Genomic DNA, 19,289 nt, shown 5'->3' with positions numbered 1-19,289 from the left:
GTGTGTTATTTCAGATCTTATCATGCTTAAAAAGCAAAGGCTTGAACTTGGGTTTGGTCACCTGCCTTCAACATGTTGCTGTATTGGAGCATCTGTGACTTTTCTTACCCTTTTGGGTATTCAGGGAGGCAATTTATGGGAAAATGTATGGGCAAAAAATTATTAAATGTCCAAATGAGTGGGATGACTTCTTCTCTTCTTATTTTCTCATTATTGATCCTTAGCACAGGCTTTTTCAAAAATCTGAATTAAAGGTGGGTATAATTTGTTTAATCATAACTGCTATAATTTTGTGTTCACTTTATGTGGCCTAGTGTCTTATTTTGCCAAAGCAATAAAGATAAATGATTTTGTTAATAGCGAAATCGTGTGTTGCAATTATTTCTAAGTTTTTCTCTCGTGTCATGTGTAAATGGCTCAGTTTTCAAGTGTCCAGGATTGTTGCATTCATTCATTCATTCATTCATTCATTCATTTTAGAAGGTATGTTCATCTTTTCCCATGTACTCTGTGTAAAGCATGAGTCATTTATTACTCAGTTCTAAAACTGTCTTTTTGTCTTTTCGCTTTTATGTCACCCAGGAATTTTAACTGGAATTAACAGAAATCCGCTATCACACATCTGACAGATCTCAAGGAACAGACTTTTTTATCAGTTTAGTTTTGCAGCAGTGATTAACACAGCATTTCACATTTGTACTTCAGTGCATGAAACTATACAGAATGTTGCAATGGAAGAGCGTCCCTCTGTTTCCATGGAAACCGAGGGTTCGTCTGCACAGCAAATGACTGCTTCACGTCATCAAAATCTTGGTGAAATATGCTTCAGAAATTTTTCAGAATTAATTAAAATACCGTTTAAATGTCTTTATTTGGATTGTCAAACAGCAGTTTAAATAAAAGTAGCCCGTGGTAACTATGAATATGTTTTTCTTAACTGTTCTTTGGTCTGCATATTTTTACATTTTGCAAAGCAATTATTTGTGTCTTTTATTTTGAAAGTGTAGTCGCGCGCTAAACTCGAGGATTTCTGGCGTTTGTCTTTTTTCAATTAATCAGTCTTTTATTTTGAAATATTTCAGCAGGAAGTGTTTGGCTGCAGTCGGTCTTTTATTTTGAAGTAGCACTTCCGCTTTTACCGGTAGCTGCCGTTTGAATCCCCTCGTTAACTTGAGGTAAATAATATGGCATTTATTTTCTTCTCTATAAAAAGACACGATTGATCGGTGACTTTGAGGTGGACCTAAATGTCGATGTAATACATTTTTACACGATCTTGTTTGAATGTGATCATTTGAAGCGTCCCGGACACGAGTTCAAAAATAAAAATAATTTTAAGTGTGAGGCGCGAGCCGAGCGCCGCTGTGTAAACTGAAACTCAGAACTGTGTCTGCAGCGACATAATCGATAATGTTCAGTGTTGAAAATCATGAAATAGCACTTTGTTCGCAGTACATATCCCCGCTACTAGCAGTTTTTCAGACCTTCTTTCTCTCTGTAACCGCACCGACCGTCACGTTCTAGTATCAGCACTTTTTTTACATTCCAGATGCAGATTTCGTAATCGTACTCTCTGACTCTCTGCTGTGTGCGCCGTTCTTAAGTTACGCCTGGTGACTTAGTTTCACTGCGATTTACCGGCCGTTTGACTCCAACTCTGCTCGCTATATAAATTGATAGTAGCACGACGTTAGTCTAGACTCGAACCTGCAACCTTGGCCTCCAAAGTACAGAGTCAGTCTACTACGGGCGGGAGTTGATAGTCACAGCTCTCTCCTCCTCCTCCTCCTCCTCAAACCCCCCCCCCCCGTGTCCCCAGATGACCGTCCACAACCTGTACGTGTTCGACCGCAGCGGCGTCTGTCTGCACTACAGCGAATGGAACCGCAAGAAGCAGGCGGGCATCTCCAAGGACGAGGTGGCGAGCGCCGAGCAAAGCCAAAGCAAAGGCTGCCGCCTGTCCCTCCTTCCACCGTGACTGACCCTCCGCTCCCTGTCTGCCGTCCGTCCCATATAGCCGCTCCCCCCCCCTTCGCCCTGTGTGTGTGTCCTATGAATTCCAGTGCGCATCCACCGCTCCATGTGTCCCTTACTGTCATGCATTGTCATTGTGATTGTCTCTTTTTGAGAGTCCTGCTGCATTCACTCTCTGCTCCTACACTTTCTCCTCTTTCCCCTAGGAGTTCAAGCTCATGTATGGAATGCTCTTCTCAATCCGCTCCTTCGTCAGCAAGATGTCTCCTCTCGATATGTATCTTCACCAAAATCAGGAATCAGACCCCGTGGTGGTTCCAGACACACACACACACACACACACACACACACACACACAGAGCATGATTTTGAAAACATAAAATCTTGGCATATCCACCCAAGTGGTCTGTTTCTGCTGTGTGTGTGTTGATGATTTTTGTTGGAGGCCTAATGGTGCAGTATCCGTGTGACCGTCTTCCCTCTGGAAATGTGTCAGTTTTCTTCTCTTCCTTGACTGGTACGTGTCCACAGGAAAGACGGCTTTGTGTCCTTCCAGACAAGCCGCTACAAGCTCCACTACTACGAGACACCGACAGGAGTGAAGGTGGTCATGAACACCGACCTGGGCGTTCCCAACTGCAGGGACATCCTGCACCAGATCTACAGCACGGTGAGGAGCTCTGTGCTTAGGGGCTTTCTCTCGCTCTCTCGCTCTCTCTCTCTGTGTGCGCACGCATGCTCACGCACAGCAGGGACAGCAGAAGCAGGGGTGCAACTTGGTGACAAGGATTTCAGTTACTGTGCTCTGCTTTCTCATGGAAGATCCCAACAACCTTTGTAGTAGTAAGATGATGTCACTGCCATGATGAACAAGATGTTCCATGCTGAGCTGGGGATCCAAGATACCATTTAGCAACAATATCATTATTACTTGTTAAACTGGCTTACAATTGTTCCTTAATCTAGAATGCCCAGGAGGGGTGGGCAACCACTGGCCCGTGAACCCCCAGAGGTTTTTTTCTCCCTCAACTTTCAGCTGGGAGTTTTTGTTCCTTTCCCCGGTGGCCAGTAGGTATACTTATAGCTCTATAAAAGTACTTTATTATGGTAGCCATTAGTCGACTGTCTTCTTTGTATCTGTTTTTCTTCCGTTTTGCCTGTGTTAAAGTGCTCTGTGTTACCGCGTGAGAAGAGCGCTCTATAAAAATGAATTCAATTGAACTGAATTGAATATTTCCATTTTTTACATATATATTTACATTACATTTACATTTATTCATTTAGCAGATGCTTTTCTCATAGAAAATACAATTTGTGCATTACATGTGCATTGACGTTCATCACACGAGTAGCTGCATAAAACTTTACCAGAATATCGCTGATTCTTAATCACCTTTCTAGTAGGTTTATTTTTTTTTGAGATACATATAAACATTTACGTTACATTGCAGGAGTAGCTGTGTAATAGATTGATCCAAGCATCATCATGAACATTTATACCTTACATGAACTTAAGAGATCATGGGCAAAGTGGGTCTGGAAAAGGTGAGTTTTCAGACCCTTTTTAAATGTAGACAGAGTTTCAGCAGTTCTGAGTGAGAGGGGGAGGTCATTCCACCACAGTGGAGCCAGAACAGAAAACCTCCATGCCTTACCTTTCATGCGCGGGACCACCAAACGAAAAGAAGTAGAAGAGCGTAGCAGTCTGGTTGGGATGTAGCGGTTGATCAAGTCTTGTAGATATCTGGGAGCAGTTCTATTGATGCATTTGTAGACAATAACCAGGGTCTTAAATTTGACTTGGCCAGCTATAGGAAGCCAGTGCAGAGAAATGAGTAAAGGAGATACATGCGAGCGCTTCGGCAAGTCAGACACAACCCGTGCAGCAGCAGCGTTCTGTATCAGCTGCAAAGGTTTGATGGCAGTAGCAGGAAGGCCACACAGGAGAGAGTTTCATATCCAGATGGGATGCCACCATTGCCTAGACAAGTAGTTGCGCAGAGTTGGTTATGAGACTATTATATTCAGCAAATACGTGAATAACACTTGTTTATGTTCAACAATTAAAACAAGCACTTTTTTGTTTCCTGTAAGATGGTTTTGGGAAATGGACCCCAGGCTTTTGCTGCTATATATCAGGCTGTCATTTCGTTTTGGAGACTTTAACTATTATTAGTGCGCTTTATCGTGTGCGTGAACCCAAAATAGTATTCAGGTTAATTTCTGTGATGCAGTTGTTGAAAATGTCGATGCTCTGTATCCTGTCTCTCTCCAGCTTTATGTGGAGTACGTGGTGAAGAACCCGCTGTGTCCTCTTGGGGAGCCTATACAGAGTGAGCTCTTCAGCACCCGCCTGGACTCCTTTGTGAGAGCGCTGCCCTTTTTCAGTGCACGCGCTGCCTGAGCAGGACTGGGGTGGAAAGCAGCTTCACATACGGACCTTCAGGGCAAGGAGGCGGTGAAAACCAAATGGAAAAATATTTTATGTACATTGGGATTTACAGAAACATGTTCCCCCACCTCACTCTCTCACACACACACACACACACACACACACACACACACACGTACATGTTCACATTCACGCTGAACACCTGGCGAGATGTTGCTGGAGGCACCAGAGTGAAGAGGCAGCGCAGTGATGTGACTGGTGAGAGAAATGTCCTGATGCATGCTGGGAGACTGACTCGCTCACTCACTGCCGAGTGTGTCTTTAAAAAAGTGCTGTTTCTATTTATACTGTACTGACATTTGGACCATTTCCTGAATTAGAATAAACGTTCATACAGCAGCAGTCATAACGCGAGACACCTGTTCACATGAAGTTCTGTGGATCACTGGATAAGTAAATTCAGTGTCTCCTTTCCTGTTCTCTGTGCTAAATATATGCATAGTTATGCTAATCTGAAAAGTCGTGACTTTACCATTTATGGATTGCTTTTGAGTCCACAGAGGCTGTTTTTGTGCATCTGAAAAAAGTTCTGTTTTTATTGCACAAACCTACAAACATGAATCCAGACCCTTAATCTGTGATGATTAAAAAAGAAATATAACAAGCAGTTTGTTCCCAGAGTCATTGTAGATTTTTATTAATTAAAGCATGTTTGGATTCTAGCGAATGACAGTTATCAGACAGATAAGAACCCATGGAAGAAGTGACCTCATGGTGGCGCTGCCATTGCATTACTGCCAGACACTGACAGACAGATCCCCTTCTGTCTCCACAGGGGCAGGTAAACAATTGGAGTCAATCACACTCCGACAGGGCTCTTCCAGCAGCCCACTGTACGCGGTCACACACACCCACACTCAAAAATCCCCTGTGCGATACCCCAAGCAAAGCTCTGCTGCGTCAGTTACTCCTTGGTGCTCGCTGTGTATTCAAAACCCGCTGGGTCATGTCAGTTCCAACCCAGGTTGCGCTGTGATTGACACTGATTTGCTCATCAGACTGAGGCCCTGTTTGCACAAGGAGTTGTGATCACCTTCTCTTGGAGCGATGGACCATTGAACTGAGTGCCAAGTGGTCAGTGTTGTTTGTAGACCTGCTGTGACCCTGTGGCGCTGGCCTCAACAGAGCCCTGCATTCAGCCAGAAGGGTTTGGAACATTGGGCTGTGGAATACTCCAGTATATTGTGGTTAGAGCTTCTGCCTTAGGACCCAAAGGTCGCAGGTTCGCATCCAATCTCCGGCTGTAGCACCCTTGAGCAAGGTACTTACCCTGAATTACTCCAATGACGCTACCCAGTTGTATAAAAGGGTAAATAGTTATAAGTTGCTTAAGAGCAAAGCATCAGCTAAATGTACAACCTTGTCCAGCTGTGTGTCCTGTCTGCCGATGAGTGTGCTGGTGCACGGTGCTCCTCCATCACATTGATCACACTGCCACTGTGGTGTCGGGCTGTAGGTGCGAACCTAGTACCCATCAGAGGGTAGGACAGGCCGCACTGCAAGCGTGTTGTGTCCGTTTCATACGCTTTTCTTGTGTTCTCCATCAGGGGCAGTTTGTGCTCTTGGATGGTAAAATAATGTTGGAATAAAGTGAGAGATCATCTTCAGAAATAATTCTGGGGGAGTTACACTTTGTGTCTGTGGAATTAAGAGATATTAAGGTGAGTTTTTTAAAAAAAAAAACGATTGAGAGTTTCTATGTCCAGTATGACTTTCATCTCGATGTAACAATTGTCAAGATATGAGAACACTTACTGTGCTGTTACTGTGTCTTTCTAGCAGCCTATAGTTATTGTACTGTGTCTTGCGCGGGGGTGGGGGTGGTCTGTGGACACACATGGGGCCATGAGGAGGCGGGGTCTCTATAGCAGGGGAGGAGCGTTTTGGAAGCGTCTCTCGGACACGCGCTCCTCATACACTCAGAGCTGTAGTGACACACATCATACTCCGCGCTTTGACGTGCGCCGTGAAGAGGCCCTGGGGGACCGTTTGCGTTACAGTTACAGCTAACAATCAGTCAGTAGATCCTAGAGCCATTACGCGCACGTGCTGAAGGTGGTCGGACTGACAAGCGTACTGGACTGACAGTTACAGAGGTGCTTCTGCTCCGTCTTGGGGAGCTCGGAGTGTGTGTGTGTGTCACTGTGCGCTGCCGACCAGGACGCACTGAGCCTGCAGGGGGTGCCATGCAGGTGTCCATCGCCTGTACGGAGCACAGCCTCAAGAGCCGTGGCAGCGAGGACCGGCTCTGTGGTGCGAGAGGCACCTCGGCGGGCAGCGGCTGCTCTGGACCACCAGGGGGCATCCAACAGGGGCAGGCCAAGGCCAGAGCTGGAGCGGGTGGGCGCACCGCACCCCAGGGACATGCCCACATGAAAGAAGCAGTTGGACGGCACAGTAGCATGAAGTACAGGTAAGCAGGTGTCAGGGGCAGGGACGGGTGGGACGTCATGCATGAGTGGTGATGGAGCAGGAGGGGTGTGGCCTCTTTGGACCGATGGGAGGAACTTCTGCTTCTTGCACTGCAGCGGCCGCCATTCCTACATCATTAATATTTCCCTAAGTGGGGGACAGTAGTGTAGTGGTTAGAGCCACTGCCTTTGGACCCAAGGGTGACAGGTTTGAATCCCACCTCCAGCTGTACTACCCTTGAGAAAGATACTTACCCTAAACTGCTCCAGTAAAATTACCAGCTGTATAAATGGGTAAATAATTGTAGGTAACTTAAATAAATATGTGTCAGGTGTTTATAGAGGAGGACAGTAACAAACGTTGAGCCCTTGCTGTGCACATTATGATCAGTGTAGAATCACTCTGACATCCCTGTAGTGTCAGTGTGCAGTCCCTGTCCACTGGAATGAACTAAAGGCACAGCCATGTTTGTAGAACCACCTTGAGATGATGCGTGTTTCATCCTGCTGGAAGTTTCCATGAAAGAAGGGCTGGACTGAATACGAAGAAAGACACCTGGTCAGCAGCAAGGTTTATGTACTTTGTAGCATTAAAACACTGCTCTGCCGGTACTACAAAACCCATTGTGTGGCAAGAAAGCATTTCTCATCTCACTACACTCCCAGCATCATCCATACGGAAACACAGTGAAGCGCTGAGGTGGAGGACTGATGGAAAACCAGTGAAGAACCAAGGTGGAGGACCCATGGAATCCCAATGAAGAGCTGAGGTGGAGGACCCATGGAAACCCCAAGCAGAGCTCAGGTGGAGGACTGATGGAAAGCCAGTGAAGTGCCAAAGTGGAGGACAAATGGAAATCTAATGAAGAGCCGCAGTGGAGGACTGGGGGAAACGTGATGAAGAACTCGGGTGGAAGACGGGTATACATCCAGTGATGAGGTGAGGGTTGGAGCTCCTGGTGGACCGAACTGGTTTTCAAGATCTTTTCTATCCATGATCAGTAGCTGCACACAGGAGCAGGTCCAGCTTTTCATGGTACAGATCACTGTTTAAATGTTACTGAAGCTTCATTTCATGCAAAGTACTCTGAGGCAAAGAAAGATGGCTGGTGAGGAACTTCTGGTCCAGTGGTTAGTGAGGGTCGACGGACAGGAAGCATGGAAGATGTGTTGCAAACCAGCTCTTTTCACTGAGAAATACATTGTAAGTTTTGAATGTGTTTCAGGAACCTGGGGAAGTCAGGTCTCAGAGTTTCCTGTCTGGGTCTGGGTGAGTAACACAATTTATTCACGAAGCACACAAGTACACAACAACACAGGAGGGTTGACTCTGTGTGTGTGCTTCCATATCTATGTGTGTGGGGGGGTGGTCTCATGATGGTACGTTTACTTTGTGTTCCCAGGGACCTGGGTGACCTTTGGCGCTCAGGTTTCAGATGAGGTAAGTCCAGTATGGGTCCAGTGTGTGGTCACTAACATGTTTTCTATCAGTGGGTGCTGGTGCCTCACTCGTGTGTGTGTGTGTGTGTGTGTGTGTGTGTGTGTGTGCGTACGTTTTCTGTAGATGGCTGAGAACCTGGTAACAGTTGCGTATGAGAACGGCATAAACTTGTTTGACACAGCAGAGGTGTACGCAACGGGCAGGTGAGCACTGCTCTCCCACACACACACACACACACGCACACACACACGTGCATACTTCCTCTCTCACACACATCTCTCACTGTACCTTTGTGTTTGTAGGGCAGAGCTCACCCTGGGAAGCATCATTAAGAAGAAAGGATGGAGGTGCCTCTTTGTTTTGTAGTGATCTGTACAGCTGTACCTCCCTCCTGGTCTCCCTCACCTTCTAGTCCCTCTGTTCCATCTCAGTCTGGTCTCTCCATCTGCTGGTCTCTCTGTTCCATCTCAGCCAAGGCTCTCTGATCTCCCTATTTTCTCCACATCTCCTGCCCTCTGCTAGGCGCTCCAGTTTTGTGGTGACCACCAAGATCTACTGGGGTGGTCAGTAAGTGTCTCTTCATCATTGCTTGTTCCAGTGTTGCTGTTTCACTGTCACATGCAGTCAGTGAGAGTTTCTGCAACTTCTTGGTGATTTGACACAGTGTACAGTATCCTTTAAGGAATATGTTTATATTTACAAGAGGCCACATGTACATTTGCAGTTATTCATTTGACACTTTTCTCCAAAACGACTTAGTGTTAAGCTACTTAGTTACACACACACACACACACACATTATCTGAACTGCTTGTCCCATACGGGGGTCGCGAGGAGCCGGAGCCTAACCTGGCAACACAGGACGTAAGGCTGGAGGGGGAGGGGACGCACCCAGGACAGGACGCCAGTCCGTCGCAAGGCAATCCAAGCGGGACTTGAACCCCAGATCCACCGGAGAGCAGGACCCAGTCCAACCCACTGCGCCACCGCGCCCCCCTGCTACTTAGTTATTTACCCATTTTTATATCTGGGCATGTTTACTGAAGTAATTCATGGTAAGTACCTTGCTCAAGGGTAGTACTGCAGTAGGTAAGATTCAAACCTGTAACCTTTGGCTCTCTGTAGGTCCAAAGGTAACAGCTTATACCACTATGCCACCAGCTGCCCGCATACTTCTGAATTATGTGCTCTTCTGCAGACGTTGAGTGATGTTTGAACTTCATTGACACCTTACTATGTTACACGGTCATTAGAGTCTGGAGAAGAACCAAAAGTAGCAAGAAGATTCGTGCCACAATGAACATCTCCTTGCTAAGGGAATGGCATAATCTACAAATGGTGACAGTACCTTTTTTGAACCTGCAGGGCGGAGACAGAGAGGGGGCTTTCCAGGAAGCACATTATCGAAGGTACGGTGTATTTCAGTGCACACTGTCGCCTTTCTGATCTCCCACCATTATAAAGATCCAGTTGCCCCTTTTCCATCTCACTGCTTTCATTTAAAGCCTTTACCATGGTGAATTCATACAGATAACAGGCCACAGCTTGTGTTCCTTGTCATGAGAACAGCGGTGTCACTGTCCTTAGGACCATGCAGTGCCATTGTTTATAGGAAGGCAAAAGTGACACTGGTGTGGAGAATAAATATACACTGGAGCACAGAATCCACCGGACCATTGAACCTTGGTCCCAGTGGTCCCATCACTGGCCCATTGAACTGCTTTTCAGGCCTAAAGGGATCGCTGTCTAGACTGCAACTGGAGTATGTGGACATTGTTTTTGCAAATCGCACAGACATCTCCAGTCCAATGGAAGGTGAGGTCTTCATAGCATGGTTTGCACATCTGTGTGTGTGTGTGTGTGTGTGTGTGTGTGTGTGTGTGTGTGTGTGTGTGTGTATACATGCACATGCACTTGTGTCAGTGTGCATGACAACAGATGATCGCTACTGCAAAGCATGCAGCCTAAAGGTGAATTACGCTCTAGAATCAATTAAATTGATTTGATGTTTGCATTATTTGCATGATGTATTTGACTGCCCTGTCCAAGTTTACGTCATCTGTGTGTTCGGCAGAGGTGGTCCGTGCCATGACCTTCGTCATCAACCAGGGCTTGGCCATGTACTGGGGGACGTCCCGCTGGAGCACCGTGGAGATCATGGTGAGTGTCTGTCCCATGTCCCTTGCAGGACCCTGCTCTCTGAGGTGTGAGGCGACCCATAACCAGCAGCCCCCCGACCTTTTGTCTGCACATCATGTTTGCACTTTCCTTGTGGCCTGCAGCTGGGAGTCTCGTGAGCATCTGCAGGTTCTCTCCCTCTGTCGCCTACTTTACTGGAGTCCCCTGTGTGCAGTGCTGGTGCCGCAGGGCTGTCGTCTAGACAAACGCTTTCTTCTTTCCTCACTGTCCAATGGGGTAATAAAGACGCTCTCGTCCCATTTAATTGCAAGAGCGGCATGTTCATCAGCTATAGCCCCGCCCCCCTTGTGAATAACACACTGGGAAGTGTCTCACAGGTTCACGACAGCAGCAGGGGCCGCAGTGGTTACAGTGGTTACTGCAACCACTGAAATACTCGTCACAACAAAAATTGGGGAGAGAAGCATTAGACCAAAGCCCTGGCTACGCCCAGCTGACAGTCATACACAACACATATAAACGCCCACTCAACACCACGGCCCACCCTCCCTCGACAGCAGGTTCGAGCCCCGCCTGACTGTAAGTCTTTTCGGAAAATGGACCAAGCATGTACTCAAATGCATAGCCAGTCCGGTACTGCTAGCTCCTCCTAACAGTAAAAATGGCCCTGCTGTATAAATGGGTAAATTAGCGTAACTCCCTTGTGTGCAAAGTGTCAGCTAAATGAATAAATGTTACGCAATGGTTTCATGCTCTCGATGCTGTCAGACCTTCACTGAGGGTCACTCGAAATTGGAGAGACCTGCTAAGGCTCCTCCTGTTGTTCCTCAATGCTACCACTAGGAGGCGTATTCTGTGGCGCGGCAGTTCAACCTGATCCCCCCGGTGTGTGAGCAGGCCGAGTACCATTACTTCCAGAGAGACAAGGTGGAGGCGCAGCTGCCGGAGCTCTACCACAAGATTGGTCAGTGGCTTTGCATCCTGAGACTGTGAGCCCAGAGCTCTTTACTGCTACACATTTACACAAAATGTAGGTGTGTTCTACTTCATAGTTTACATAGCATTTTCTTATCCTCTATGTGTGTGTGTGTGTGTGTGTATCTCGGGTAGGAGTGGGGGCCATGACGTGGTCTCCCCTGGCCTGTGGGATCATCACAGGGAAGTACAGTGAGGGTGTCCCCGAGGGTTCTCGTGCTGCTCTGAAGGTGAGTCAGCACACTCATACATACATACACATGCACGCGCGCGCGCGCGCACACACACACACACACACACACACACACACACACACACACACACACACACACACCTGTTCACTGCCCCCCCTCATGTCAGGGCTACCAGTGGCTGAAGGAGCGGATGGACAGTGAGAGTGGCCGCAGGCAGTTGGACAAAGTCAAAGAGCTCCACCTGCTGGCTGAACGTTTGGGGTGCACAGCTGCGCAGCTGGCCATCGGTATGTGCATGTATACATGCATGTCTGTGCGTGCGTGTGTATGACTCTCCTCTGTGTGTAGCCCTAACTGTGGGTGTGCTGTCATTCAGCGTGGTGTCTGCGCAGTGAGGGTGTCAGCTGTGTCCTCCTGGGAGCGTCCAACACCGAGCAGTTGCTGGAGAATCTGGGCTCCATACAGGTATGGACACTGGGCGCTGAAGCTCTGTGTGTGTGTTCTGCACGCTGAGCCTGTTGCATACTGTCCAGTGGGGGGTTGGGGGGGGGGGGGGGGGCATGCTGCAGAATGTGATGGCGGTGTGGAACACGTACTGCGAACCCGACACGATCCACACCTACATTTATATTTATTCATTTAGCAGACGCTTTTGTCCAAAGCGATGTACATCTCAGCAAAAGTACAGTTTATGCATTACATAGAGATGATTTTTAATTAATGCATAATTAAAAGAGACATGGCTGCAGACATGTGACTGAAGTAAACCTAGTTTGTTACCTACCACTTACTGCACCAATGTTCATCGTTCAAGTAGGTGCATAAAACACAAGAAAGACAAATCCTGATACCTTCCTACCAAGTTTTTTTTTTAAATTTAATATTATAAGATACACAGACAAACAAATAAAATGCCAGAGTAGTGGCTGAATAAAGGCTTTATCTGGGGATACTCATGAAGTTACAGTGCATGAACATTCACACCGTACATGAGCTGGAGAGATCTTGAGCGAACTGGGTCCAGAAAAGGTGAGTTTTCAGACCCTTCTTGAATGTAGACAGAGTTTCCGCAGTTCTGAGTGAGAGGGGGGAGGTCGTTCCACCACAACGGAGCCAGAACTGAGAACCTCGGTGCTTTACCTTTTGTGCACGGGACCACCAAGTGAGCAGAAGTAGACGAGTGAAGGGGTCTGGCCGGGGTGTAGCGGTTGATCAAGTCTTGTAGATATCTGGGATCAGTTCTGTTGATCCATTTGTAGGCAATAACCAGGGTCTTGAATTTGATTCGGACAGTTATAGGAGGAGGACCCAAGGGTGGCCAGAAGGGTTGTCTCAGTGGAGTGACCAACTTTGAAACTAGACTGATAACCATCGAGGAGATGGTTCCGTGTGAGGAAATCAGACAGTTGATCGCAGGCCGCCCCGCTTTAGGGTTTTAGACAGGAAGGAGAGGAGAGAGACTGGCATGTAATTTTCAACTAGACTGGGATCCAGGGAGGGTTTTTTTAACAGAGGTGAAATTAGAGCGGTTTTGAAGACAGCTGGGAAACAGCCAGAGGAGAGTGAGGAGTTGATGATCGTAGAGATGAAGGTGAAGATTTGCGGGGAAATGTTCTGTAGGAGTAACGATGGATGGGATTGGATCTAGCAAGCAGGTGGGGTGGGTCTGTGTGATATCAGGAGGTCAGAGATTTCAGATTCGGAGAGCAGTTTGAATTTGGAGAGCATGACTTCACAGGGAGGTCCAGCGCGAACCAGGAAGGGTGATGCTGAGAACTTCTCAGTGATTGCTTTGAGTGTCTCTGAAAAACAAAGCAAATTCATCAGCAATGAGAGAAAAAGGTTGAGGAGGTGGGAGGGGACACAGAAGGGATGAGAAGGTGGTGAAGAGTGTGTGGTTTTTGAGATGCAGGGTGTATTTTGTTGTGGAAGAAGGAGGTTTTAGCTGAAGAGACAGCAGATTGAAAAGCAGCTTAGAGTGACTGTTAGGCATCGAGGTCCGACGGAGTTCTGGATTTACGACATCTTCGCTCTGCGGCCCACAGTTTGGTCCCGTCAGCTCGTAACGTATCAGACAGCCATGGGGTGGCACTGGGGCGTGCTGGTCTAGAAGACAGGGGACAGGAAGATAGGGCAGAGAGGAAAGCGTTAGTGGCATCATCTGTAGATAGATCGAGAATTGTGCAGCAGAAGGGAGAGTGGACAGTGTAGCAGAGGCAAAGCGGGAAGGTGAGAGAAATTTTAAGTTGCGGCGAAAGGTGACAACGGGTGCAGAAAGGGGCGAGGAGTTAGCGGTGAGGGAGGGTTGAAAGGAAATGAAGAAGTGGTCAGAGACATGCAGCCACAGGTGCGTGAAAATACAAGGTCAAGACTATTGCCTGCTTTGTGAGTAGCAGGGGATCGGGGCAGGGAGAGATCGAGGGACTGTAGGAGCGACAGAAGGCCGCTTGCATGAATGTCGTCGACATGCAGGTTGAAGTCACCCGGGAGAATCAACGGAGTGTCGTCCCCTGGCAGAGAGCTCAACAAGATGTCAAGGTCATCCAGGAAGTGGCCGAGAGGAACGGGGGGATGGTACAGAACAGCCACGACAAGAGTGATTGGGGCAGTGATAGAGGCAGCATGCCATTCAAATAAGGACAGATGATGCAGGTGAAGAGGAAGACTCCCTTGTCTTTGCACCCCGAGTCTTCGCACCAAGAGGCTGCCGCAACCACTGCCCCTACGGGTCACCGGCTGCTATTTAAACTGGGCTACTGCCTATCAGCTGACTTCCTAATCGAAACTGAAACTACACCAACAATGGCGACCAAAACAAACAACCAACCAGACGCGATTAATCGAAGTCACGGAGTCACGCCCACTCCTGCTAAAGGACACAGAAATGATCCGGAGAATAGTCATTTTAACAAAACACTAAATACTACTTAACAAACGAAATAATTACAGTGACACACAACGCTACACAAACACAGAAATCCACGGAGTCACGCCCACTCCCCGCTATGGGACACAGAAATGTTCCCGAAAACGTGCACCCTAACAACCCACTAAATATTATTTAACACACAAATTAATTACAGTGCCATACACCACTACACAGACACACAACCGATTGTGTCTATCAATCCGCACAGTTACACAACACGAATGCGCGTTGGGAAAAAGCGGTAGCAAAACAAGTACGCTTACCTGGAACACCACGAACAGCAGCGACGGAACTTCAACACAAAATATAATGCACAATGAACAGGGTCGACGGCTTCCACGCAATTTAAGGGGTACGGGGCGGACATTCCTAATCGAAACTACTCCAACAAACTTGTGCTCATAGCGCCAGTGCAACAGTATCGCTGTGTTTCCAAACACATTCCTTCAGACTGAGCTGTGTTAATCAAGAAAGCTGGAGAAAATAAGATAAATGAGTCACGGTGGCGCAGTGGGTTGGACCACAGTCCTCCTCTCTGGTGGGTCTGGGGTTCGAGTCCCGCTTGGGGTGCCTTGCGACAGCCTGGCGTCCCGTCCTGGGCGTGTCCCCTCCCCCTCCGGCCTTACGCCCTGCGTTACCGGGTAGGCTCCGGTTCCCCGTGACCCCATATGGGACAAGCGGTTCAGAAATGTGAGTCACAAACCATGCATTTAATACCATGTTCTATAGAGGTAGGGGGTGCGGCTGGTAGTGTTGTGGTTACAGCTGCTGCCTTGGGAACTAAAGGTCATTGGTTCGAGTCCCACCTCCAGCTGTAGTACCCTTGAGTAAGGTACCTAGCCTAAATTGCTCCCGTAAAATTACACCGCCATACAGAGGGGTAAACAACTGTAAGTAGATCAACAGTGTAAGCAGCTGTGGCCACAGTGCTGTCCCGTAAGCGCAGTATTAATGTGGACATGGGTAATGGTGAGCACTTCACAAGATCTTCTGGGACTCTGCTGGGGTTAAAAGGCTCTTTTTTGTGCCTCGTTCTCTCTGTCCCCACCTCTGTGGATGAGCACTGATGACTGGATGACTGTGGGTGACTGCAGGACCAGGTTACGCATCGCAGTCGAGCAACTCCAATAATGAAGATGACTATCACTGGTCCAGGAGGAGCAGCTCCTCCTCCCCTCCTCCTCCTCATGGCACTTCTCATCATTCTGTCCTCTTACTGGGACTCTGCTGGGGGTCTCAGGTTGATGATTTCATTCAGTCCCCTCTTTGGGACATTTATTACCAATTTCTCTATCTTTCGCTGACCTGCTTTCCTGTCTCACCCCCACCTCTGCGCTGTGTGACAGCTGCAGCAGGACGCAGCAGGACACAGCGGCTCTGTCTCACTCTGTTCCCTGCCTGTCCCCATCTCTCCCCCTCAGCTTTTGTCCCAGTTGACAGCCGAGATCGTGGATGAGATGGACTCGGTCCTCGGGAACCAGCCACATTCGAGAAAGGAGACGCGAGCCTGACGAGAGACCAGTCGGGAGAGACCAGCGTTATGCTTCCAGTGTCGTCCCACTCGCCCACTCAGACACACACCTGCAACGCGACACACACTTTAATAAGCACCTTTTAATATTCGTAAGTGCACTTGAGTATTAATAAGCATACTTTATAACACTTCATCCATCGCTGCAGGGAAATTTAAAATATTAATAGGCGCAGTTTAATATTAATAAGCATGCTGTACTTCATATTGAGTGTTGCAGGTCCTTTTTAGAACGAGACGGGGGATGGGGGACTGTCCTTCAGGTTCAACAGTGACATACACACACACACACACACACACACACCTGTAACAGTGTTCAGTGTTAGGACTTTATGGTCCTGCTGGGGGGCCATTCCGGTGGTTCATCTGTCTACCATGAACTGCATATGAGGGTCCCCAGTCGGCTTTATTTATGAATACTGGAAGCTCCACTGAGCGTTAATATTCATGAAGTTTCCTCTTTACGCATTCAAACACGCTGCTAATGCGCACACGCATTTCTCATAGGGAACACGCCTTCGTCACTTTGTGTTCCGAAGAGCTTCGTCCAACAGCGATTTAAGTAACGCGGAGATTAAACGTGTAAACAAGTACGGTGTCGCCCTGGTCGCCTCTGGGTTTCGGTCCACGTCCGTTTTCACAGACCTCACACTGCTCTGGGTTCAGGTCCCCCGATGGTCTGCGACAGGCGGTATGGGCCCCCAGAGCGGCCCCTGCAGTTTCGCGCCTCTTCCCGCTACCTTCTGTGGAAGTACGCCGATGTGTCGCCATCCGACCTTCGGTCACCCTCAGCTCGGGAACCGTATGGTGAGGACTTTTGCAGCGAGAGGTCGAGGTGTCTCACGCACGCGCACACGCATGCACACACGTTGCAATTCAGTGTCTGTCGTGGAGAAAGTATCAGAAATGCTCTGTAAGCCATATATGTATGTCTTTGTGGAGCTGCTTTTAAATGTACTGTACTGTATATAATAAAGATTACTGTCGTTTGGAAACTACCTAATGAGGAAATTAATGTAACAATCACTGCAAGTGCTAATATTGTTTGTGACCCCTCTTTGCTGAGCAATTCCTCAAATGTCTTGTGCAATAAAACAAGAGTAAATCACATCACAATGATCTTACCTTTCAAGAGGATCTTGGTTTTTCACAAGTTTTAAACAGATCAGTCGGTAAGACTTTCCTTTGCCTTCCTTTAGCACTTTCTGTAAAAGTTTCGGTGCTTTAGGGGTCATTATGATGACATGCAATGGTTTTGCGAGAGGTGCTCGTGGGCCTCCTGCTGCCATGACACACACTTTCTCCCCCAGCATGCTGTTGGACGTCGTCTTGAAAGAGTTTCTCCAAGAGTGAGCGGTGGTTGAGCTGCTGGTTCGAACTGTAGCCTACAAGTTACACATGCTCTGCAGTGCAAACTAGCCGTTCCAAGTGTGTGTGATGTGAGCGAAGGCTGCATCGAATGCGTTTGGTTCCTCACTCACTGTGTTGGCACACAGGAGCTTCTGCACAGCGGTGACAGGCAGGAAGGAGAGCAGGACCGAAGCGCCAGAGTCACTTTCCAAGAGCAGCAGGAGGATGATGAAGCGCAGGAGGAAAAGCAAGGCGAGGAACCGCGAGAGAAGCAGGACCAACAACCAGACTGGAGCAGAACGCAGACCAAGAGTAACAGTGTGCGCGCGCACACACACACACACACACACACACACACACAGAGCCTGAACACTGGGTGTTTATTGCAGAACACAGACATTGTATGTAACGCGTTCCTCCAAAGCACCTTGCGATTTTTCACCCACTTACACAGCTGGCTTATTTTACTGGAGCAATTCAGGGTAAGTACCTTGCTCAAGGGTATTACAGCCACAGGCTGGTCCAAAGGCAGCAGCTTTAAGCACTGCAGTACCAGCTGTCCCTCAGACAGCGTGCCAGTGTGTTCTGGATGTTGGAGGCCTGAGGCCTGTCACTGTGTATGAGGGTGGCTTTATGGACCTGCAGATGGACCTGCCTTCCACTCGTCACTCCTGTACGCACGCACCCTGCCGGTTCCCTGGCAGTCCTGCTCTTGTCTGTTTGACCTCCTCATTCTGGTGCCCTTCACAACCAGCTCTGAACTCGATCCAGAACTCCTTCTTGCCCCCCGTCGTTGCCTCCAGGCAGAAGCGATGGTGACGCCCCCAGCTCCAGGAGCTCACGTCCTGGGAGCCACACTGAGGGAGGGGGCGGTGCACACAGCTCACACGAACCTGACGCACCGTACGATTGCAGCGGCCGAGTGGGCACACGGACCGCAGGAGCTCTTCTCTTTCACGTGTCGGCACGTGAGCGGGCCCCAGTGCCGCGTAGCTCCGCCTCGAGGGCCATGTAGAGGGGGCGTCAAACGCAGGGCAGCGCAGGCATTTGTTCTGACCAATCACAGAGCGCACCGCTCGTGCCACTTGCTGTCGACGCGCAGCGGGAAACTGTAAGGGTCCACGAGTAGCACACGCGCTCCGTGGAGAGCAGAAAGACAGGCTGCCCAGGTGGTCCTGGGCTGCCCTCCTCCATCAGGGCGCCTGCGCAAAGCCATAGGCCTCTAGGGGAAGGTTAGTGCGCAAAGCTGAGGATGGAGACCCAGCGCACGGCATGGCACGGTACGCTATTCCGTACCGCAGGAAAGCACACTCGGCGTGCCTCTTTGTTCAGCGTGAGCTCGACACGGTATCGCAACTTGCAGCTCCGTTTCTCAGTGGAGAAACGATAGAGCCGGCAGACGGCGCTCGTCGCTTCACCCTCTTTACCTGCGCGTACACGAAAGAGCAGTGCTCTGACAGCACCTAAGGTTTCATGCGTAAGGCAACATAATATACTCAACTTCATTATACTCTTACATATATTATATTATATTATATAGGCAGTGGCTCGGCAGGTTCAGCCGGCACCGCCGTGTGGCAGGTTGGGGGTTCGAGTCCTGCTTGGGGTCCTTGTGACGGACTGGCGTCCCGTCCTGGGTGTGCCCCCGCCCCCTCCAGCCTTGTGCCCTGTGTATGAGCGGTTGCAGACAATGGAGTGGAGTATTATATATACTGTATATACTGGGGAATAGGGGCTGTATGGTGGTATGACGGTACAGTGGTACAGCACTGTGGTATTATGCTGGTATGAGTCTCAGGGAAATTGCAGAAGAAACACCGATGGAAACGTTCTTCAGTTTTTAGGGAAAACACCTTCTCTGTTTCATCCTTCCTCTTCCTGCTGGGCCTCCTGT

The 19,289-nt window shown here is 48.6% G+C and overlaps 2 protein-coding genes across 2 annotated transcripts; both read left to right on the top strand.

Moving 5' to 3' along the window:
* Window positions 1-1,112: 1,112 nt before the first annotated feature.
* trappc1 (trafficking protein particle complex subunit 1) lies at window positions 1,113-5,030 on the top strand. The gene is made up of 5 exons (XM_018733776.2): window positions 1,113-1,175; window positions 1,820-1,918; window positions 2,181-2,251; window positions 2,506-2,644; window positions 4,250-5,030. Exons 2-5 carry the CDS (start codon window positions 1,820-1,822, stop codon window positions 4,376-4,378), a joined length of 438 nt encoding a protein of 145 aa, XP_018589292.1. The 5' UTR covers window positions 1,113-1,175; the 3' UTR covers window positions 4,379-5,030.
* A 2,699-nt stretch (window positions 5,031-7,729) lies between these two features.
* On the top strand, window positions 7,730-16,337 carry LOC108923176 (voltage-gated potassium channel subunit beta-3-like). Its single transcript, XM_018733777.2, has 14 exons — window positions 7,730-7,777; window positions 8,064-8,107; window positions 8,241-8,278; window positions 8,402-8,481; window positions 8,581-8,625; window positions 8,801-8,845; window positions 9,643-9,686; window positions 10,006-10,092; window positions 10,352-10,437; window positions 11,260-11,380; window positions 11,527-11,621; window positions 11,752-11,872; window positions 11,962-12,050; window positions 15,936-16,337. Exons 1-14 carry the CDS (start codon window positions 7,773-7,775, stop codon window positions 16,023-16,025), a joined length of 990 nt encoding a protein of 329 aa, XP_018589293.1. The 5' UTR covers window positions 7,730-7,772; the 3' UTR covers window positions 16,026-16,337.
* The last annotated feature ends 2,952 nt before the right edge of the window (window positions 16,338-19,289 follow it).

Source organism: Scleropages formosus, chromosome 13 (assembly GCF_900964775.1).
Source record: "Scleropages formosus chromosome 13, fSclFor1.1, whole genome shotgun sequence".
NCBI lineage: Eukaryota > Metazoa > Chordata > Actinopteri > Osteoglossiformes > Osteoglossidae > Scleropages > Scleropages formosus.
This window is presented reverse-complemented; position numbering and strand designations above follow the sequence as displayed.

Coding starts and splice junctions, on each gene's coding strand:
- LOC108923176 (XM_018733777.2), top strand. Junction 10,093..10,351: donor CATCTCCAGTCCAATGGAAG/GTGAGGTCTTCA, acceptor TGTGTTCGGCAG/AGGTGGTCCGTGCCATGACC. Junction 11,381..11,526: donor GGAGCTCTACCACAAGATTG/GTCAGTGGCTTT, acceptor TATCTCGGGTAG/GAGTGGGGGCCATGACGTGG.
- trappc1 (XM_018733776.2), top strand. CDS start 1,820: ATGACCGTCCACAACCTGTACGTGTTCGACCGCAGCGGCGTCTGTCTG. Junction 1,919..2,180: donor CGGGCATCTCCAAGGACGAG/GTGGCGAGCGCC, acceptor TCTTTCCCCTAG/GAGTTCAAGCTCATGTATGG. Junction 2,645..4,249: donor TGCACCAGATCTACAGCACG/GTGAGGAGCTCT, acceptor GTCTCTCTCCAG/CTTTATGTGGAGTACGTGGT.